Genomic DNA, 23,471 nt, shown 5'->3' on the forward strand with positions numbered 1-23,471 from the left:
TCCTCTCTTGTCAATTTTGGCTTCCAAACCAATAAAAAAACACAAGATGATGGCAGAATTCCAGCCATCTGTACTGCAACATAAATGGAGATTTGAAAAGGGGAAATGAAATTATGGGTAGATCTACTTTCATTTTTCGTTCTCTTACAACAAATTACTTCAATTTTTTATTTTTTTTTTTTTAAAAAGATGTCCAGCAATAAAGGTGCAGTAAAACGAGCTGTCTGTAAAAATCCCTTAAGGAAAAATGAAAAGAAAAGGGCATTCCATCTCTCAAGCCATCCTCTCCTTTTGGAATTATTTAATTTCATATCTTAACTTTTGTTATTTTATTTGGAAGTGTGTTTTAATTTATTTTTTATTAAAATTTGAATTATTTTTGTTTTAAATTAATTATTTAATATTTTTAGATTATTTTAATATGATAATGTCAAAAATAAATTTAATTTTTTCAATATAAAAAAAACACTTTAAAAAAATTATTACTACACATTTAAACCTCTTTATTATCTAAAGATTTTGGTAGCACGGCAACTAAACTGTTCAAGAGTTTGATTAAAAAAGAATATATATAAAGAGGGAGGAAAACATGACTAGTCGTCGTGGCATTATTTCAAATGTTGTTTCGATGTAACCTTTTTTTTTAACGAATTATGAATTGTTTTTTTATAAGAAATTAAAAATTAACTATAAGAAAACGAATCATAATTAAATTATTATGGGAAAAAAAACACGGATTTTTTTCGACATTCTTGGATACCGAACGACAATTCGTTCGTGGCTTCATAACACCCGTTGTAAAGCCGACACCACGCCTACACCGCCCTTCATTATATGGAAGGTGATTTCCCCCTTTTCTTTCAGAAGAAGGCCCCCTCTCACACACAGATTAGAAAGAAAACGCCGAAAACCTTGCCTCGCTTTCTCAGCACCCAAACAATACCACACTAATGGCGCAAACAATCAGCCTCCGCAAAGGCAACACGCGTCTTCCACCTGAGGTGAACCGCGTCCTCTACGTCCGTAATCTTCCATTCAATATATCCAGCGAAGAGATGTACGATATATTCGGGAAATACGGAGCGATTCGTCAAATCCGGATCGGAACCAACAAGGACACTAGAGGCACTGCTTTTGTGGTCTATGAAGATATTTACGATGCCAAAACGGCAGTGGATCACTTGTCAGGGTTCAATGTGGCGAATCGGTATTTGATAGTGCTGTATTATCAGCCAGCGAAGATGAATAAGAAGTTTGATCAGAAGAAGAAAGAAGAAGAGATTGCTAAGATGCAGGAGAAATATGGTGTTTCTACTAAAGATAAGTAGACTCTTGCTAATTAGAAAATGGAAACTCTTTTTGTTGTTTTGGAATTGCTAGGGTTTGTTATCGATGCTATTGAATATTACACTGCTTTATTTCTGCAATTTATATATCCATGCATGTGTTCATGTATCGTTTCCGTGTTTAATTGACTGTTGTGTTGCTTAATTTTGTGGAGTTGGTGGTCTTTGCTTATTGATTTTTATGATTGCAAGTGTGTTGTTGTTATGACTGGATAAATAAATAATTATCAGATTTTAATTTTCTGTGATTTTGGTTGAGGTATGGAAGTTGAAATGGACTTGTTTTAGCTTCACCTTTTGGTTGTGAATAATTAGGGCTACAGTAGGTTAGTAATTAGTTGAAGTTTGTGATTTTTGCACGGGGAAGGATGCATGTTCAATTTATTGAACAAACCATCTTTTAGTCTGATTTTGTAAAGTTTGCAGGGGATTTTTTATTCTTGTTGTTGTAGGACCTTAGTAATAGGAATATATACCGATATGGTGCTAGTTTATCCCACCGCATTCTTCTTCTAGATGTACTACTATTAATGATACTTGGATAAGTGATTGATGGTCTTGCTTTTAGCTTTCTATTCTCTAGAACTTTGCTTGTGCAAGTTTATTACCGATGAACAGTTTTTATTTGATGGAGAAATTAACTGCTCACAAACCTTTATGGCTGTAATTCAATTAGGAGACTATTGTGAAGTTTTGATTATGCAGAATATTTATAGTGATTTAACATGGAAATGAGAACTCTAACCATGGTTCTTGAAGATTGATGGTGATAATCTTAAAATGTCTTGTGAAGATTGAAGCGCTAGTAGTGTGTGTGGTACTTGCAGCTCCACATTTTTGTAAGGTTGGCAGATTGTTGTGGAGGCTGCATGGTGTGAATGAAGAATCTGATATTGAGACTTTGTTGTTATTCAAAAAGATTTCATGGTATATAGGATTTTGAAAAACAATGGTGAGTCCTACTCTGAGAGTTGGAAATGCAGGTAAGAAACTGATTGTTAGGAATTACTAGGTTCCTAAAAGCATAAGGAGGGCAAATATGCTTAGTACACATTTATTAGTAGTGGATGCATGCCTGAACAGCTGGTTGATCAGGCTAACTGTTTTGCATTTCTCTGACATTCAAGAGAAATATTCCATTCTTGATAAGAGAGAGATTGTATGACAAATGAAGAATCGAATTTCTTTCCATGAAGCTCAAATATTTGAGTTATACGTTATATCAACTGCATCTAACATGTTTAGATGAAGATTGTGAGAAGGGGGGAGGTTCTCTTGATTACATTTTTCGATATTGTCTGATGGGATTTTAACTGGGTCAATGGAGGCAAAAGGGGACTGTAAACCTGAACCAGCAAGGAGTCACCATGTAACTGTTGATATGGTTTATTTTGAGCTAATTGTATCCAATCCCTTACATTCAAAGAAAGGGATGACTGCCCTGCTTAGATTGGATTCAGATGCAAGTAAATTTCATTAGGCAGCTTTCACCATGATAGATAGTTGAGCACACTTGGATCTATTTTCATTTGGAATCTGGATTCAAATGGTGTCAAAATAGTAATGATTTACTTGTTTCTCCCTTAACTTATTTTTACCTTTAGTGATCCCATTTGACATGGATAGTGAAATACACTGAAACTTGTGTTGCAACTAGGAGTAGGAATTAGCAAGGGTAACGGCAGACACAAGTGTCATCTGGCTTTTCTAAAAAGAAGCAATATCCATAAGAGCCTGCGCGTGCTTGGCCACGCATCCTTTATTGCGTTCATCTTTTTCACAGCCGCCTCCATGCAGTGGTTTCTCACATTGGGCAGCAGCATTTGCCAGCATCTTTTCGCTTCCTGCGCTCAGCAAGAAAGAATCAAGTCAGTGAAAGAATCTTTACATGACCTTCATTTATTCAAGTCCATTACGTTCACGTTAGGTAACAGACTGTGTTTATCAATTTAGAATTTTTCAAGCATTTCCTGGAAAATGACCAAGTTTTAAAATATGGGTGTGCAGGTTCTCTATGAGACACGCACTTCCACGTTTATATCCAAGTACTTAGATGCGTGAATGTCGATCAGTTTTCAGTGATTTCATCCTTTTGTGTTTAAATATTCTGCTATCCACCTTAGCTAACAATAAATAGAACGGCGTAGGGTAGAAGGAGCATTTTACTAGAAGTGGTGAAGACATCAAGAAAAAGGTCGGCGAAAACTGAAAGGCTCTTCCTGGCTTTCATATTTTACTGAATGTGTATGCAAGAAGCTGCCAGAGATAGTAACATAAATTATTTGTGATCATGGTGGATGTTGTTTTTTAAAATGTTTTTATTTGGAAATGTAATAAAATAATGTTTTTTATATATTTTAAAATTTTATTTTTGATTTTATCACATCAAAATAATTTAAAAATAAAAAATTTATTTAAACCTAAAAAAAATCAATTTTTTTTAGAAACATGCGTGGATTGTAAAACATTTAAAAGAATAATTCACTCCCCCCCTCTTGTTTATATTTCTCATATTGTTCTTACAATTTTTGCTTTTATATTTAGTAATTTTCATATTTAATGATGAAAATTAAGCTAATTAAAATTAATTATCTAAATCTCATCCAAATATATGTTTGGAATAAAGTTTGAAATTATAAAACATTTAAAAGAATGTCTTTGAAAAAAAAAAAACTTGAACAAAATCAAACGCATTTTGTTTGCGTGTATTTTTTATTGTTATTATTATAGGACATTAACTTAGACATTGTTTTAAAAACATAAGTAGGATAACAGGCTATATATCACGGGTAAGGGTGCCGCTCTCGACCATCAAGAGCATGTGACATTGGGAGGAAGTAATCAAGGGTTCTTTTCACATTTGTACGAGAAAATCTTTCGTTTCACACTTGTCCGTGCTGTACATTGAAAAAATTAAAAAGATTAATTTAAAAATCACTAAAACTAAATTAATTTGTAGGATGATAATATTTGTCTATTCGGTGACCAAAAAGTTGCAGGTGAAAGTTATCACTTTCTAGTGTCAACTGTCATTTTTTTCCATCACGTTTGGGGAAGGACCATAGAAAGCTCATTCACAACCTAAAAAATTATTCCTATCTATTTTTAAGATGTTAAAAATCAAATCAAACTTCAAAACTTAGTTCTAAACTTCGTGTTTCATCTCTTCGTTTTTTAGCATATATTGAAACTCTAAACTCTTTATAGTAAACTCTATATCAAGGCTGGTTTGTTTTATGAAAATTAACTTTTAAAATTTTATTGTATTTATTTATTATTAGAAAAATTACTCAATAAAAAATACTCTTTAATTAAAAAATTGACTTAATTTCTAGTAAATTATATTTTTTATTTTAAATAGAAAATCATTTTAAAAATTGTGAAAAATTTAGAAAAGTCTTGTTATATTTTTACTATATTAAATTTGATCCTCAATTTTTTGATTGATATATATTTTGTTTTGAATTTTTTTGTAATTTCATCCCTTAAAATTTAATTTAATTTAATTTTTATATTAATTTTGATCTTTATTTTTTTATTGTTATTTATTTTTTCTTATTTTTTTAACTAAAATTGTTTATCTATCATATTTGATCATTATTCTTTTAATTGCAATTTATTTTATTTGAAATAATTTATAAAATTATATTTTTTTAATTTCATCATCTTTTAATTTTTTATTTGTAAAATCTATCTCGAATATTTTGATTGTTATTTATTTTATTTGAAATAATTTATGAAATTAGATTTTTTTTCAATTTCATCATCATTTAATTTTTTAATTTGTAAAATTTGTTTCTTTTTTTTAAAATAAACTTGAAAAAATTTTAAAGCATTAATAAGTTACTTTTCATTACGTAACTAAAAACTGAAATGTATTTTCCTATTCGTTCTCCATAAAACTACAAAATATCAAAAAATAATTTATTTTTAAAAAATTCACTTTCCAAATAAAAACTACTTTTCACCAAATAAATATTAAACTTAATGTCTAGTTGGCTAATTAATTTTTCATAGCAATTTCAACTATTTTTTATAGTTAAGATGGTTAATAACTTGTATCTAGCACTTAGTAAGTGAGATAATTTGTGTCTAATACTTATAAAAGATCATTTTTAGTGGAGTTAAGGACTCTTTGATACTTAAATAAGTATATTTTTTGAAAGAAAAAATTCAATAATATTCTAAAGAGAGATACTTTAAAAATAAATATATAGTGGATAATGAAAATTATAAAATTTTATTTTGAATATCTAATGGTGCATTTATAACCTATGAATTTGTTATTTTATGGAGAAAAATGGTTGAAAATAACTTTCTCTTTATGATATTTTAAGTTGTATTATGAACTTTATTTCACTTATTTTATTCTACTAAAATATAAAAAAATTATAAGTCATAATATGTTTAAATTCATTTAATAAATTCATTTAAGACTCTACTTGGTATACTACCAAGTCCAATTATAATAGGGTTTATTACACTGTTTATTGTTTTTTTTCAATATTATTAATAAAAATATATTAATAAAATTTTAATTTATTAATTAGCAATAGGATACAAGTGTTGGTATGGTCTATTCACATAAAAAATATTTTTTTATTAAATCCAATTAATTTTTTTTAAATATCCAAATTATGTTATAAAATACATTAATAGGCTTAAATCAAATAAATCATTACATATTAAACCATAAATTATAAAAGCTTTTACATCCAGATTTTTTTTTTGACAAATTACAAAATATTTTTCAAGTCATGATGTATTTTCACAAACTTATTTACTTATAATATTTTTTAAAAATATTAATTGTCAAATATTTATTATTGATATTTTATTTTATTAAATTTAAAAAAAATAAAAAAAATAAGCCCCATATACATTGAAAGTTTCAAATGAAAAACATACAAACGATATTTCATGATTGAATTCATATGAAATGAAATAATAATAATAATAATAATTACATTAATTTTGAAATATATTATCAAATTAATTTCATTTCTTTTTTATTTCATAAAATTTCATTTTGAAAACAAATGAAAAAAATTATCTATTCAGTCTATTCTGGATTGCTGTGCAATGGATTGACAATGATCAAGGAATATAAATATATAACCAAATATTATTATATGAATTAAGTTAAATAACCAAATTTATCTCAATCTCCAGTTCTTTAATTTATGAACTCACAGAAAAATTATATGTTCAATTATAGAAAAAGAAAATACCTTATTCATTTGAACTCATAATACTTCTATACGGCATCGCTGTAGTTGAAGTTGATGAGTGGCTCGGTGTAAGCCCCACCTTCATCAGCTCCTCCTCCGCTGAAACCCTGTTTGCACTGCTGTCTTCTTCGCTGCATATCCAGCACAAGCACTAGACCACCAGCGCCACAAAAGCCATGCAAGCCCTTCATCTTATATTTGAATTCGAATAGAAACCCAGTGGCAAAATTTTAGTTTCGCTCTGCTCTTCTCAATCGACGGGTTTCTTAACAATATCTATCCTTTTCTGTCCATTTATCTTAGCTCTTAGCTATCCTTTTAATTTCTGTCGCTTCTTCTTTTCCCTTTATGAGTGTTTTGCGTTTTTGCACAGAACGTGTTTGATATTTTTACCAGCTGCCATCTCTCTTTATCTCCAATCAGAACCCAACCATACCATTTGGGTTGATATTTTGTGCTACAATCCCACCTCTGATTTGAATCTCATTTTCTCCCTTGGCCTTTTCATTTAATTTGTGGTGACTGCTTTGTGGAACAACTTCTTACATATCTTCTGCTGAATTAACAAGGGGCTGAATTTAAGGATGTGCACAGGCTCAGTGATGGCCAAGTCAAGCACTCTCCATAATTCTTTTTCGCTGGTTCTCTCTGGAAGGTACTTGAAATATCAGCTTGTCATTTGTAAACATGATTTTCTTACTTTACAAGGCTTTCTTCATATGTTCTTATAGAAGTTGGTCGTTACATGATCCGTTTAATTTTATAGGTTAGTGCTCAGGCCTTCAATGATGAAGATCCTCTAATGACGTTGAGCTCTTGGTAGCATTCGATCTGTTTACTACAAAGGAGAAAGTAGAGGAGAGGGCTCAATTATAATTTTTTTAAACTCTTTGTTGACTAATTTTTCGCGCGCTCAAGCATATAAAGTGTTATAAGCATTATAAACACGTAAAGTGTAATTTTTGAAACTTGGAAGGGTCGGTAATTTTCAAAAAAAAAAAAAAAAACTCAGAGAAAGAGAGGAATAAATTACTTAAACCCTCCCCAGCTCACTATATGTTATACCCTCTCCTAGTCACCAAACCCGACCTGCCCAAGACGATCCACAGTTAATTCAATCGCTGCAAAAAAGCTTAAAAGTAATCGCATTCAATCCCGGCGGCAATAATAAGCCCGATTTCAAACAGATTTCAATGAGAAATTTTGTAAATGTGGTAGCGAGATCCTTCTCTCTATCAAGCAGCCTCCTTTCACATCTTCATAAAGTTCAGTTCTCTCCTCGAAAGGTAACTTTGACTTCCCATTTCATTACCGTTATTATTCTTGTTGGTGGGTTCTCTCTTTTTTTTAATAATTTTCTTATTCTGGTGTTTTGGCACCTGAGAAAAGTGGGAATTTTTAGTCATGTGAGGTCAATGGTGACCGAGTCACCTCCACTCTAAATGAGTTTTCTCTTTTCTTTTTTCTTATTCAAGATAAAGTTGAAATAACATGAAATTGGTTTTGTAGTTAAAACTTTGCATTTCTGACATGTTTTAAATGCTTGTAGTTTGCAAATTAGATTTTGGAGGGTTTCTTTTTCTTCTTTCTTTTTATATTTTTGGTTATTTTTTTTAGTAAAAATTGTGGTTGGTATTGATTTATCTCTAATGCAGAATCGTATCATATCCATCCTTGTTGGTTCTCAGATTTCACCCCACTTAGCTACTATAACTGAAGTCATTGATCATTGCAAACGACTCACAACACGGGTGTCTTTTGATGAAGGGGAGGTCAAAGATGATAACTTGAATCAAATGCTTAACGCTGTTGAAAATGCCCCAGAATCTACCACCAGAAAAATCGGAACTGCTTATGTCCATAACTTGTGTAAAGCTGGAAACCTTTTCACTGCGGTTAGACTGCTGCAATCATTATGTGATAAAAACATTTTCCTTGGCCCTAGTGCTTATAATATCATTTTGGAGGCAGCTAGTGAAAAAAATGATATTGCAATTTTGTCCCAGGTTTTTAAGGATTTGATTGTGTCTTGTCAGTCTTTGCCTTCGACTTCGTATCTGAAACTTGCCAGGGGTTTTGTGAAGACAAATGATGATGTCCAGCTACTGAGACTTGTCAAAGAAGTTTCTGAAATGACATTCCCGAGTAGCATGATGGTTGTAAATAGAATTATCTTTGCCTTTGCTGAATGTGGGCAGTTTGACAAAGCCCTTCTGATATTTAAGCAGATGGAGAATCTGAAATGTAAGCCAGATTTGGTCACGTATAATACTGTTTTGGATCTTTTAGGTCATGCAGGTCGGATTGATGAAATGCTCTGTGAATTTGCCTCCATGAAGGAAGCAGGAATTCTCCCGGATTTTATTTCTTACAATACTTTGCTAAATCAGTTAAGGAAGGTAGGGAGATTGGATTTGTGTTCGGTGTATTCCCGGGACATGGTTGAGAGTGGAATTGAACCAGATTTGCTTACATATACTGCATTGATTTGGAGTTTTGGCCAATCTGGAAACATTGAGGAATCATTAAGACTCTTCAATGAGATGAAGACAAAGCAGATCCGCCCATCTATTTATATATATCGATCGTTAATTGCCAGTTTGAAGAAGATGGGCAAGGTGGAATTGGCAAGGACCCTTTTGGAAGAGATGAATGCATCAATGTCAAACCTAGCCAGTCATAAGGATTTCAAACGAACACGCAAGTAGTTATGCATAGAGAAGCCAGGGTTTTGCATTGTGACGGAGAGTACTGAGTTCAGAAGTTAGCTCAAGTTGGGATATGCGGTGGAGGTCCTCTACCTGTCTTTAAGTTGATAACGGTATGCTTTTAGTGCTACTCTCTTTCTGATGTGCCTTTCTTGACGATTTTTAATTGGTCCTAGAACCCATTACCTAGGCAGTCATATGTTTCTGTGCTACAAAATAGTACCTGTAAGTGTCATAATAATCATTGAATTGGTGTCTGGTCTTAAAGCCACGGGGTTTAGAGTTTGCACCTTTAATTATATCGATATTCAAATTGAAAGGATACGGTAATTACTAATTTATTAACAATTTGTTATTCCCAGCAGCGACTGGAACTTTCATCTAAAAATCTTAAGTTTACGTTATATGATTTGATATGATACCAAGGTATATTCAAGAGTTGGAGCAAAGTGTCATGTAGATGGTTTCTGTTCCTAGTACAGTTAACTTATGGTTCCTTGTATGCTATTTATGCTGTACACATTTCAATGCCTCTGGTCTTTCCCTTTTCCCTTTTCCTTTGTTCGAAACCTTGTAAATGCTATAAGCTGGGGTTGCTGGCTTAGTATGACTGTGTGTGTTGTCATCTGAATCCACATGACTTGCTGAAGACAAACTGTTCTGCAAAAAGCTGGAAATCGTCAATTCATCAAATAGTACTTATGTGAAGTTCCATAGACCAGTTATGACAATGCACCTAAGCTTGTATCATCGAATGATTTTCCAAATGATCCTTGTCTTTGTATTTCTTTTTTATCTTCAGTCCAAGAGAAACCTCAGTAAATTGACTACTCATGCTGTTTAGTACTGTTTTTCAATATCATTTGCCTTTTCTGTACATAACATTATTATACTGTGCTTTAGACTTGCTATTATTTATTCCTACTGCTGATTTGTCATCTGCCGACCATTGCAGTTTAGAGGCTTGATGGCTTTTTCTGATGCCAGTTCTTTCTAGTGAATAATTGCCTACTCATCTCAAGGTGAAGACAAGAAGATATTTACTTCAATTGGTTTTGGTGGCAGCCTGGTACCAATTCTATTAGAAATCTAAGAAATTCTTTCACAAGAGATTTGCACAGATCCCACCTTGTAAATGTTTCAGTCTCATTCCTCTGTAACCAAGTGCTGCAAATGGAACAGGGGAGGCTTGCACGTTAAACCAATTTCACAATATCAAGGTAAGAAATACAACAACACAATCTACTCAGGTCGCTTTTGTGGTTATAATTTAAAAAAAAAAAGTTTTAAAAGGTCTTTTATTTGCATTTTGTAAAAAATAAGTTTTGAAAAATACATGTTTAATTAAAACTATTAATAATTTTATATGCGTTTTTAGTTTAAAATATTTGTTTCTTTTATATGCAAACTTCTGATAATTTTTTCTCTTTATTATTTAAGTTACTCTTTAGTTTTCTATCACTTTTCTAACTAGTTGTGTTAGTCACCTAAATCGCCTAAAAAAAGGTTCTTTTTTGTTAAGAAAAAGGACCCTTTTGTATGCACGTGGACTGTTCACCTTCCTCGAGTTCCAATTTTGAGTCAGAGGCCTCTTGTATGTATCATGATTCATGGGAAGTGTTCGACAAGCAATAACATGTTCTTCAATGTTATACAGTTCTTTGAGGTGGATTTCATGGTGATCTTAGTCAGATGATTTCTGTATCATTTTTAACGTTATGGTGCCTAAGCTATGGTACCGGCAAGTGATTCACTATTCTTGATTGCGTATCCGAGGCTACAAAACTTGGGGAACTTGGAGGTTCCGAGTTCCTACAAAAGAAAAGAATAATATATATATATATGTGTGTGTGTGTGTGTATTTCAGAAACCATGACTTATTATATTATTTGGTTGGGTGGTTCAACCTATTTTTCATTAAAAAAATTTAAAAAAAAATCAATTGCTAAAGATACAAATGAGAGTATTTTAAAATTCGTTATATATATATAGTTAGCTGAATTTGAGCTTGGTTGAGTTTGGTATGTTAAGCCTCATTATAAATTTGCAAAAAATTAAGATGGGAAAGCAACTTGTGTAAGGTTTCATAAAATAAACTAATTTAATATGATTTTATAAGAAGTTTAGCAGGAGCTGAAAAAAAATATATATTTTGTTAAAAAAATCATGAAATATATTATTATTTTGGTGAAATGAGATACAGTATTTTTATTTAACATTATTATTTTGTTGAATCAATTAAGTTTTCTAGAGATTTATCTATGCATTAATACTTAGAGAAATTATTCAGTATGGCTCATCAATCTATGCTTATCCCTCTTGAAATACATCAATTATTCTTATGATTTATCTCATATTTCTGAAACATGATTGCAAATTTGTTTTCAATACCAATAAGCAAGCGTACTGATAATGATCGGAGTAATATTTGCCGATTCGTAACTATATATAGAGAGATTCAAGAATCCTATTCAGTAATATTTATTGATAATGATCGTCTACACGGTCTCTGTCTGTCTAGAACAAACGTTTATGAACACATAAAACATCACTTCATACCATATGAATACTCTATTTTACAAGAAATCAAGAGCTTCTTTCTATAGATACAAACCCTTCACATGTATGAATTAAGAGATCTTGGGAAGAAAAAAAATAAAAGCAACTCATCAAAACATGTAGAGAATCCCTAACGAAAGCAAAATCCCATTCAGTTTCATGTCTAAAATCTTCGCATGCAAAGAAATAGATCCAGAATCCTTCTTAACATCAGTGTCCTGATCGCGAGGGTTATTGAAGTCAAAGGGCACAACTGTATCCGGTGTCGAGCCATAATCGGCAGCATTTGGAGCCGGGGCCTGATCGGACGGATCTTTCAGGCTATCCGGTAGCCCTTTTCCATGAGACACGGTTATTTTGAAATGCTGGCCATCCTGACATTGCTCCCCGTCGTAATACCCAGAGAAGAAAAATGTCGGCCCTTCCTTGAGTAGAGGAACTGCCACCGTGACTGCTTGTGTGAAAGTGTTGGATGGATTGGTGGCCGACCATTCCACGGTTTCATTTCCTACTGAATTGTCATAATCACACGACTTGAATGTGGTGAGATTGTATGTTTGAACCACTGAATGATTGCTATCCGTGTTGAAAACTGCATCAGCATAAACAGCACCCATGTACACAACACGATCAACACCAATATATATCTTATGTGGCCATCTAAAGAAATTAATTAATAATATTGTAAAAAAAGAAAAATAATGCCATTCGATAATGATCATATCCAAAATATACCAGAAAATCTCAAATCAACATTGAGTAGTTTCAGTGATGGTAGGGGCAAAATGCTAACATCAATAGATTCTTGTTAAGTCTATATCAAAGATCTATATATATGATCTTATTTAGTATTGTAGTTCAATCATTTTTTTAATTATTTTTTAATTTTAAATTAATTCTGTTGGTATTTTTAAATTTTTTAAATTTTTTAATATTAAAATAAATTTTAAAAAAATTAAAAATACCATTTTAATTCATCTCCATACAAATAAAACTAAATGCTAGTACAGGAATGTATGTTGTTTTCGGTTTTATATTTCAAAAGAAGATAGGATGGATTTTAACTGTTCATTACTGAGAGTTTTTCAGGCATGGCAGGTGGAGAATATCCTAATGGTGGGAGTTTCAAGAAAACCTCGCAGATAGTTTCTCGTCCTAATATTTCTTACGAGAAACCCAATCATGTCTGGCCAGGTAGAAAGAAAGTGTCGGTTGTTGTCTTAAAGGAACTGATAAGCATGTCAGCCAGCGATATCCTTACCACAACCTGCGCACATGGGACGCCCTTTTGCTCACCATTCTCTTCTGATTACCAAATCCAGCTAGACCATCGTTCCCATGTGAAGACCGTACCTCCAGGCTCCATCTCCATCTCTCTCTCTCTCGATCATTGCTTCATGCTTGACTCAAAGAATAAAGGGTTAATTGAAATAAGAGTATTAGTCGGCGGTTCTTTTGGCGACATGTGAGGGAGAAGGCTTGGGATCAAGGAAAACCCATGTACCAATCGACAACTTTATCAGAATACTCCTGTCGATGCTTCTTTTTTTAACCCTAGCTTTTCCCCCTCACGTCTATGCACGATCTATGCTCATCTTGGTAAAGCATCATCTCATAACCATGTACTTTAAACTTACTAAATCTACTTGTTAAATGCATCTTATATTCTTTTTTTAACCCTAGCTTTTCCACTCACATCTATGCAGGATCTATGCTTATCTTGGCAAAGCATCATCTTATGATCATGCACGCAATTCCATTCACATCAACAAATGGGCTTAGGCTGGAAATCTTGGCTACATTTCCACTCCCTCGTGATTTCAAGAAAACAAAACGGCGAAGTATAAGCAAGGTGGATAGAACTTGCTAAATGATGTATCTATCCCATGTGAATTCAACTAACTGTCTTGGATAGAACATGCTAAATGATGTATCTATCCCATGTGAATTCAACTAACTGTCTTGGATCAAGAAAGTAAACTAAGGGAGATATAGCATATTTTAATGTTTTTCCTAACGTATGCCACCTAAATCATGGGTTCATAACTTTATTAAAGTAAGACTTCAAAAAGAAAATTAAGACTTAGACGAGGTAACAAAGGATCAGGAATATATGGAAGAGTTCGATGTTGTCAAGTTTAGCACAAAATATTTAATCCAATCCAATATGATCTCCTGATTTTTTCTGTGGATTCAGTTATTGAAACATGTATTTATTGACGCAAAAAGGAAATAATTGCAGATCCAAAAGGAGATATATACTTTGAGATTTATTAAGACTTCATTATAATGGTTGAGACTCGGGACAAATTCCCTCTTTTGATGTAAATTTACTCAGAGCTCACTGATTTGGGGCATCACTTAAAGAAGAAACTAAAAATAAAACAACGAGTAAGACGCATGGAGTGACCACAATCCATAAGAAGAAAGCAGAAAGAAACGAACTATATAAGCAGAAAAATGCAATTTTCGGGAAGTTCAAATTCCAAAACATGTTAATCAATTAAGGACTTACTGAGGAAATCTCCCAAGCTGAAGTTCTTGCCATCAGCCCATTTTTGGTAATTGACATTAGACTTGACAGTGGTATCGTACCAACCCAAGGAGTCCCCCACCGTGTAGTTCTTGTAAGCATCGACAGGTCCTAATAAAGATGGAAGAAGAAGAAGAAGACAAGAGAATGAGAGGGAAAGAAGGCATAGTCTGCTGTACCTTCTCTGTTGCATTGTTCCTGGGTTCTGTAGCACTTGGTGGTTGTGGATAACTGTGTGGCTTAAACCCCTTCTGAAGAATAAAGGAAGGGAATGGGAGCTGTTATGTTCCAAGCCTTTATATAGTTCTATCCCTTCCTTCCCTTCGAATTACTAATATTGCCTCACTTATATTACTGAACATGGTAGCAAAAAAAAAAATCATAAGGAAAGGATATTGGGTTTAGATTCTTTCTTTTATTTTTATTTTTGTTTTTGGGTCCTGTTCTCTGCCTTGTTTTGTGGGGAAGGGTTGATCGAAGCCATAGCTAACAATGTTATCTTTTCAGAAGCTATTTACTATGGCACTGTTTCCTATCCACCTGTGAGAATTTTTGAGCTTTTTAAAAAAAGATTTAAATTAGTGTTTTTTAATTGTTTTAATATCTTGAAGTAAAAAACATAACATTATACAGATATATTTTTTAAAAATTAAATTATTAAAAAATGACAATATTTTGATATATTCTGAAAAATATTTTTTTATTATTTTAGTTTTGTTTGCCAAATTTACGAGATAATTTCTTTTTATGAGCCGTGAACATACGTACGAACACCATCTGATTTCTTTTGACCTTTATGGATATAGGTGGAAGAGTGATGTGGAAGGTAGTGTTGGACCGTCGGTAGGATATGATACAGTTCTTGTTTATTATTGTGTTGAAAATACGGTTTTTAAAAAATATGATTTTTTTATTTTAAAATAATATTTTTAATTTGATGATATTAAAAATACATTTTTAATAATAAAAAAATTATTTTAATATATTTTCACTTTAAAAACAATTAATAATAAATTAGTAAGAGGTCGGTGCTGAACAGGCCCGTGGAGTGAGAGGTTTAGGAGCACATGAAATGATGGGCGACAGCTGGATGGGTGATTGCTGCTGCGCCCAAGTAGTAATAGTTAAGCTGTCATTAAGCTGGATGACATGAAGACACCCAATCCATTCTCATTGGTGCGTTCCATTGCGTGGAGGTTGTGCTAATCAATCATTGGGGGGTAGTTTGTTTAATATGAGATTATTTAAATATTTAATAGAGCTTCACAATTTATAATCTTCACTCTACTCTGCTGAAGCTCGTGGCTAGGGTGAGAAAAATATTTAAAAAACCAATTAAATTAAAAAAAAATATAAAGATAGTTAAAAGTTTCAAATTATAAAAACAATGATTAAACTGATTAAACTATTTAAAAAAATATTTTATTCATTTTAATTTTAGTTTTATAAATTTAAATAAAAAAATTAAATCGAACTAAAACAATAAATCAAACAGAAAAAACCTTAACCAAATAAAAAAATCAAACCAAACCGAAACTAAACCCATTAAAAAAATCTAAAAAACTCTCAAAAAAATAATATAATTTTTAATTTTTAATATAAAATAACTAAATCAAACCAAAATTGAACCAAAACCTATCGGTTGGGTTTTAATGCTTAATATTCAAAAACCAATTTAAAATTGATAAGTTTGAACTAATTTTTGTTTTATTTTGATTTTTTTATTTTATAGTATTTTAATTTAATTACTTTTTAAAAATAAAAATCAAATTGTACTAAAAATAATTACTTACTACATACACTAGGGAGACGGGTATGTGGTGTGTTGGTGGTTGATTGTAAATTACAAGCTAGAAGGTTTAAAATTAAATCAGAGCTAACTTTTTTATATTTTGATTATTTTTGTTTTCTTTGATTGATCCTTTAGTGGACAAAGATTGGTTAAGAAAGAGAAGAATTAAAAAAATATTATACTTTTCAGTGAACAAAGGGATGATTAATATCTTTTGATTTGTTAAGAAAGGGAAGAATTAAAAAAATAGAGGATCAAAGTGAAAAAAAATAAAAAATAGTTTGGTCCTTGTATTTTTTAATTTTTAAAGTTTTGGTCCCTTTAATTTTTAAAAAATCTTAATTTTTTTTTTTTATTTCTCATTCTCTATTTGAGAGAGGATAGAGAATCATCAAATTTCAATTTAAGATAAAGAAAGTTTTGGTTTACATTATCCTGACCATAAAAAAATTGAGATTTATATCGATGAGTTTTATTTGATAGAGTGTTAGTTTAATATATCTTATAGTCAATCAGTTAGTTACATGTAGTATTATTATATTCATGTAAATATATATTTATTATTAATAAAGATTTAATTTATTTTTGATATTTATATAATATTATATTAATAAATCTAATATTTGATTTTTTGAATTTAGAGTAAAGATAAAATCTATGAAAAAAATAATTTGTAAAAAAAATTATAAAATTGGTATAATTATAGGATTTATATGGCATGAAAATATTATTTCTAAAATATTTCTTATCGATACTCTTTTAAAAACTGAACGTTTATTAAAGTTATATAGATTGGTACATATTATGTTTTTTTCTTTATGAAAGAAAGTGGACAACTGGTTATTCTTATAAGCTGGGATATAAAGGATATCAAAAACTAATATACAGGTGCTTGTTATAAGACATGTACACTAAATTGACATATATAAAAATTCCATATGAATAGATCACATATGTCTAGTGAAAGGCTCACGTGACAATTGTGTAAGTGAACCTTATACTTGAGATTACTAAATTATCTTATATAGAGAATGTTATACTTTGATCATGTTACATGTTATTTTAATAAAGGTAATGAAGAGGTGGACATTGGATATAGTATGAACTATACGAAGGTACTTGAGTGATCAAGAAATGATTTATCACCTTAGATAAATTAGAAAAAATATTTTATCTGATCTCAAATAATATTAACTAGGAAATATTTGACGAAGGTGGAACGACATTTGAAAAGTGTTCCACAACTTTTTCAAATGATCAATGTTATTATGTTGATAACAAACATGATTTAACATGGCAAACATACTTCATGCTTTAATATTAAATAGAAACATTATTGATGAAATGACATTAATTATACCGAGAAATCAGTCACTAAAAGGTTTAGTCAAACCATTAATAACTATTATAATATTCGAGAGATCATGTCACATTGCTAGACGATACATCTAATCTTTAAATATAAATTAATCAATTATTGAATTAAAAATAAAATAAAATATTTAATTTTATTTAATTATAATTATAATTTATATTTGGGTCATTATATTAGGAACCTAATGAGTTACACACATTAAGAACCACTAATAAAAAATTAAAATGAGATAATTTAATTAAATATGACTTGATTAAAATGTATTTTACAAATTAAAAACTAAAATATAATTAATATAGGGATTATAATTAAGGACTTAATTGAGTTAATTTTTTAAATTATCCTAAATATATATATATATATATATATATATATATTCAATGGGCAAATTAGTATTTTATCAATTTATAGATTTCCCTGTAAGTTATGCTTATCATTTTGCTTTTTGTTTGTTAGATCAAAAAAACTACGTAAGTAACATAATAGAGAGTTATCACTCTAGCTATAATTATTCTTTTCTCCTAAATAAAAATTTAAAATATTTTTAACTAGTGATTCATGTGTGTAATTATTGGAGACTGGATAATTGAAAAACTTGTCATTTACAACAACTTAGCCTTTAAAAAATTATTCAAAGCCGAAGAAAATCAGATCTTCAGGTAATAAATCCTAAATAATTCTAGATTTGTCTAATGAAATCCCAGGGACTCTCAAGTAATTTTATTTTATTATTTTCATTATGTATATGATATTTAGAAACCCAACAAAGAGTTTCACTTATATGTTCTTTGTCTTTTTCCTTGTCTAGGTTGGTAGATATGGCATTGAAAAATAAATTTAGTTGGAGTTAATTTTGGCCAATTATTTGACGTTATATAATGATTTATCAAGGTGGGTGTGCGTGTGTGTATATATGATGTTTTCTAAATCTTCGGAGTTAAAAATAAATTGAAGATTGAAGTTTTGGGCACAAAGCACCTATAGTCCCACATTTTAGCGACCCTCCTGTAATTGAATTCTCAACTAGAATTGTTTTTTTAAGGGTCATTTGCCCTTTAATATGTGTGTAAAGATGTCAGGTACACGAGCTAGGTTTCTTTTGAATGGGCGAGACACGCAGGCCCACGGGCATGCCTGGTTTTTTTCCCCTTTACAATTGAAACTTTTTTTCCTTTCAAATAGATTAACTAAACAAATAATTTGAAATTATTTTATTAGATACAATTGAAATTCCTGTTTTTTCATTAAATTATAGCCTTTTGTGATATTACCGAGCATTTTTTTTTTTTGTAAAATCCTGTATAATTGTTTTAGATTTTTCTATATCTAAGTTTTTTTGTTTATTGTTTCTTGAAATTTTGTTTGGTTTTTTTAAGAAAAAATTATAACATTATTTTTTATAAAATTAGTTAGTTTTTTTTTCAAGCACTCATTAATGATTTTTGATGATGTCATTATTTTACATTGGTTAAAAGATGAGAACTGTGATTGCTTGTATGACATCAATGATATTTTTTTTTATTACGAAACATCTTTTAAATAACAAAACTCATTAAAAGTTATATGATACAATATATTATGGTGGGTTTACTTTGCTACGAATACAAAACATATTATCAATATTAACTCATAATTAAAATATTTTTCACTCACAATATAAAAACAAATCTCTACGAAAAAAATAGATTGCTAATAGCTACAATAATTTTTTTAGTAATTATTTTTATTTAACCCGTGGAAAATATAATTAGAATCCAGATGAAGTTAAGCATTCTTAGATTCACGGTGAAGCTAGGTTGCTAAATATTTAGGTCACGTATGTCTTAGCTTTTCAACCCTTTTTTTTTTTATTTACAAATAGCAGGTTGAAACGACGAGATAAAAAGAGCATTTATTATGAATTTGTTTCTAGTAGATATGTGGCTGCCTGAGGTTTGTTTGTGTGGTTTTTGGTACTGTAATTAAACTGTATTTTGAAAGATTTTTTTTAATTAAAATTATTGTTATTTGTGTTTTTTTTTAATGTTCTATATTAAAAATATTTTTAAAAGGGTATATATTATCTTAATACATTTTTAAATAAAAAAATATTTACAATCCTAAAATTCACGAAATTGCTAGGTTTTGAGAGAGTTGAAACATTCATTAAAAAACAATTGAAATTGAAGTTCATACACTTTAAACGCGTATCATCTTCAACTTATTTTTAAGCTTTTGTACCTTTTTTCTTATTCAAATCAAAGATATAAGAAAATCCAGTAATTACATGAGCTAATACCACAAACTTAAGTTGCACTCCTTTTATGATATATTCTAGTTAGTTTACTAGCAACATCTCGAGCTGGATATTTTTTATTAAAAAAAATTAAATATGTAGGTTTTTTTTATTTAAGTTGAAGTCTTCTCATTAAATTAAATTATTTGATACAAAAATTAATTTTTTTGGTGGTTTAAATCGGCACTAACAATATTTTTCTTTTTTTATTATAAAAATCTAATGATCTCTTTTTTGTATGTCAAATTAAAAACTAAAAAATAATAAAATAAATTTTTATATCAAAATTATAAAGAAAAATATTAAGAGACTGAATATGTAAAATTTGATAACTAAATTAATTTTTTTATATGAACTATGAAATTATTATCTATTGTGGCTGTTTTTTTGCTTTGGTCTTATGTCTTTTAGTATATCCATAATTAACAAATTTAATTTAATTATTCTTGAATTTGCCCAAAAAGATGTAAAATAAGTTTGAGAAACAAGTTAAAAAAAATTAAACAATAATTCCACAGTGAAGTAAAATATAAGATGAAGAATATAGTGTTTTAATGTCAACTTTTGGATTTTTATTAATTAATATTAACTAATTGCCCAAGATCGGAAGTGCCAGTTATAACTAGCTTTTTCCTCAAAAACCAAATAAAAGGGATGAAGAACATTAAGAAGTCTTTGTACTTTACATTCTGTCCAGAAAAATAATATTGACAATCTTTTTTTAATGAATAATTGTAACCTAATTATCAATTCCTTAGGAAGTGAATGTTGTTCTCTACTTAACCAGAGTGATCTCACCATTCGGTACTTTCTCTGCCTTTGCAATGGTCTCTGATTCTCGTTCATCACTCTTGTACTTGTACCAGGAAGCCGAGAAGAGATAGAAGACGAAATTGATGACGTTAAGGATAGCCAAAAACCAGTAGAAGAGGTTCAGATTATTGGAGTTGAGGTCGTTCCCATGTAACCATCCTTGTTTGCTTGGAGTGATTCTCTTGGTGACAGAGTTTATGATATCAACAAAGACAGTGCTGGTGAAGTATCCCAGAGCCAATGTTAACCATGTGAAAGAAGTAGATACAGATCTCATTCCTGATGGAGCTTCCTTGTAGAAAAAATCCAACAATCCAACAACAGTGAACATGTCTGCAATCCCAAAAATGCCATATTGGAAGCAAAGCCAAAAAACACTGATTTTGTTTGGTGGATTCTTGTGAACCTCGTGTTTTCTGTACAGTTCAATGAAACCTGCCACGGCCATTGACAGAATGGAGAGAACAAGGCCAACTCCAACACGTTGAAGCTGCGTGATACCGGATGGATGGCCGGTTATCTTTCGAGCAAATGGGACTGCTACAAATTCATAAATGGGAATAAGGACAGACATGAAAACCAGAGGAATCGCCGGAATAGATGGGGTTGGGATTGTTTTGGTGCCAAGATGTGCATCCATGGTGACCCCTTGTTGTACTGAGAATGTTTGTAGCTGTGCCATACTTGTGTTCATTAAAATTGTACTGGCTATGATGGGGATCATCCTTGTTAAAATCTTCACTTCTTCAACTTGGGTCATTGTGCAAACTTTCCAGGGCTGTGGCTCCGTTCCTTCTCTAAGAATAGCAGCTTTGTCTAGCAATCTGTTTCGAAGAAAACAATTAACAGCCATAATAATCACATCAAATTAAGATGCTGGACCATAGAGGATGTTTCCAATGGTTTACCTGAATTGATTGGAATGTGAAAGTCTCTCTTCAGATGGATCTCTTGATGCATCATTGATCTCGAAGAGTTTATCAGGATTTTTTGGCAGAGACAAGTCCCTATTCCGGAACGCGACCACTATGACCTGAGTCATTTACAAAAATCAAACCGTGTAAGAAATCATAATTGCAAAGAAATAATCACATTGTCTGTGCACGCGACTAGAGAAGAGAGAAACCTGTGCCATCCTAACAAAAGTACTATTTCCAGGCGGCTGGATGCGGTAGAAAGGCTTCCCAAGTGCAAGAACAGTGAATCCAATCAAGGTAGCCACAGTTGAAACGAAAAAACCTTTGTACCACCCCTTGTTCATGCTAACCCACACAACAGCTGTGACTCCAACTATTGATCCAGTGGTTGAAATTAGAAGGTTCCAGTTATAATAACGAGCAAGTGCCCCTTTCTTCTGTTGATGATGATCAAACTGGTCTCCACCTAGTGCAGGAATAGCCCCCTTAACTCCACCTGAACCTAGTGCATACAGACAAAGAGATCCATATAACATAACTGCTTGGCCGCCCTTGACACAAGTTGACCTGCGACAAAATTCAGGCTGCAAATCCTTGAAATAAGCTTGAGTTGTAAGCAATGCAAGACCCTGCCGATTAAGACGTGGATGATTAAAGAAAATCAAACAGATTAAAAGATCAGGTTATCTGGATTCAAGATGTTTTTTGATATGTATGAATCACGTACCATGACTTCCATCATTCCAAATAAGAGGCAAGTATAGAATCGGTTCAAGAAAGTATCAGCAATGAAGGCTCCAACAAGAGAGAGCATGAAAACCGAACCCATGAAGTTGGTGAGCGTATTTGCTGAAGTGGCTATGTCGAAATGCATGATATGATAAAAATATAGAACCAAGCTTGCCATGTTAGCTATAAATCCCATGTTCTCCAGGGCTCCCAAAGCTGGAAAAAAAACAGAAAAAGACACAAATTAGTCCATTGCTCATGTTATTTTATATGCCAAAACTTAATTTCTAAGCTCTTGGAGCATCCTCACTGAAGATAAAAGTGCAAGCTCGGAAGCCGCCTTTTCGTCTGCTAGATGTATTGAGGCCATCCTGGATGTAGAAAACCAAGCAAAACTCAGTAGTTACCGAGACTAAAAAGACGAGTTTAATTTAGAATAGCTCACTTTCAATTACCATTGCAAAGTTACATGCAAGTGTATTTTACTTTTTGAAGGATTAAGGGGCTGCTATTTATTGCTGAAGTCTAGAACCAGAAGACAAATTTATCCTCCTCCTCCACAGTCGTCTTCGAAAAGACCTTAGAAATGGTTTGATTCCCTTTTTTGAACCTACTCCAGTCTCTCCCCCACTGACTGCTATATGTGCAACTATTAATCTTGGTTTAAGATTTTGCTTTTTAACCCCCTACATGATGCCAATTTGTCCGCGCCGCTCAACGTCAATTCTCGTATTTGTAAGCATATAGCATGTCTACTTCCTCATTTCTTTTCTCTGTCAGCATATGGGGCCTGCACTGCCTTCGCCTAGGAGCAGGAACAAGAACAAAAAAACAAGTATCGGATGAAAGTATGATCCACACGCAAAGACCTTCCAATTGAGAAGATGCGATGAAGACGAAGAGGAGCTGTCTGTTCAGCTTAACCATTTATTATGATTAGCGCAGATCATATACAGGTTTTAAGGGATTTCCATCTTTCTTTTTTTATTGTTTAAGTAGTGATTCTGCTGCTTATTGGCCGGGCATTTTTTGTTTAGGAAATTCACGAGATTTTTAATATACAATTGAAGTTCTCCCGTATCTCATGAGCAGCAGGGAAATGCTATTTGCCCAAAATATAAAACGCAAACCCACACAAAAATGAATAGCGTGATTATATGTTTACTCTTCTTAAAATAAACATGTCTTGCTAT

At 31.4% G+C, this 23,471-nt stretch overlaps 4 protein-coding genes across 7 annotated transcripts; 2 read left to right on the top strand and 2 right to left on the bottom strand.

The window, feature by feature from the left end:
- Positions 1-830: 830 nt before the first annotated feature.
- On the top strand, positions 831-1,522 carry LOC105126001 (RNA-binding (RRM/RBD/RNP motifs) family protein). Its single transcript, XM_011026694.1, has one exon. It carries the CDS (start codon positions 951-953, stop codon positions 1,326-1,328), a length of 378 nt encoding a protein of 125 aa, XP_011024996.1. The 5' UTR covers positions 831-950; the 3' UTR covers positions 1,329-1,522.
- Positions 1,523-6,488: 4,966 nt separating this feature from the next.
- LOC105126002 (pentatricopeptide repeat-containing protein At1g11900-like) lies at positions 6,489-11,129 on the top strand. Of its 4 annotated transcripts, XM_011026699.1 has the most exons (6): positions 6,489-7,232; positions 7,344-7,863; positions 8,233-8,472; positions 8,584-9,398; positions 10,241-10,505; positions 10,808-11,129. In XM_011026699.1, exons 2-4 carry the CDS (start codon positions 7,771-7,773, stop codon positions 9,283-9,285), a joined length of 1,035 nt encoding a protein of 344 aa, XP_011025001.1. In that variant the 5' UTR covers positions 6,489-7,232; positions 7,344-7,770; the 3' UTR covers positions 9,286-9,398; positions 10,241-10,505; positions 10,808-11,129. The 4 variants fall into 4 exon arrangements, with proteins under 4 accessions (XP_011025001.1, XP_011025000.1, XP_011024997.1 ...); XM_011026698.1 differs by having other exon boundaries at positions 8,266-9,398; XM_011026695.1 differs by having other exon boundaries at positions 6,490-7,232; positions 8,233-9,398.
- Positions 11,130-11,814: 685 nt separating this feature from the next.
- LOC105126003 (blue copper protein-like) lies at positions 11,815-14,748 on the bottom strand. Its single transcript, XM_011026700.1, has 2 exons — positions 14,360-14,748; positions 11,815-12,436 (listed from the first exon to the last, which is right to left on the bottom strand). The coding sequence occupies exons 1-2, from the start codon at positions 14,568-14,570 to the stop codon at positions 11,955-11,957; spliced, it is 693 nt and encodes a 230-aa protein (XP_011025002.1). The 5' UTR covers positions 14,571-14,748; the 3' UTR covers positions 11,815-11,954.
- Positions 14,749-20,518: 5,770 nt separating this feature from the next.
- On the bottom strand, positions 20,519-23,149 carry LOC105126004 (protein NRT1/ PTR FAMILY 4.4-like). The gene is made up of 6 exons (XM_011026701.1): positions 22,734-23,149; positions 22,589-22,649; positions 22,277-22,494; positions 21,759-22,178; positions 21,541-21,665; positions 20,519-21,456 (listed from the first exon to the last, which is right to left on the bottom strand). Exons 1-6 carry the CDS (start codon positions 22,734-22,736, stop codon positions 20,595-20,597), a joined length of 1,689 nt encoding a protein of 562 aa, XP_011025003.1. The 5' UTR covers positions 22,737-23,149; the 3' UTR covers positions 20,519-20,594.
- Positions 23,150-23,471: the final 322 nt, after the last annotated feature.

The sequence above is a fragment of the Populus euphratica genome, unplaced genomic scaffold (assembly GCF_000495115.2).
Source record: "Populus euphratica unplaced genomic scaffold, PopEup_1.0 scaffold44.1, whole genome shotgun sequence".
NCBI classification, from domain to species: domain Eukaryota; kingdom Viridiplantae; phylum Streptophyta; class Magnoliopsida; order Malpighiales; family Salicaceae; genus Populus; species Populus euphratica.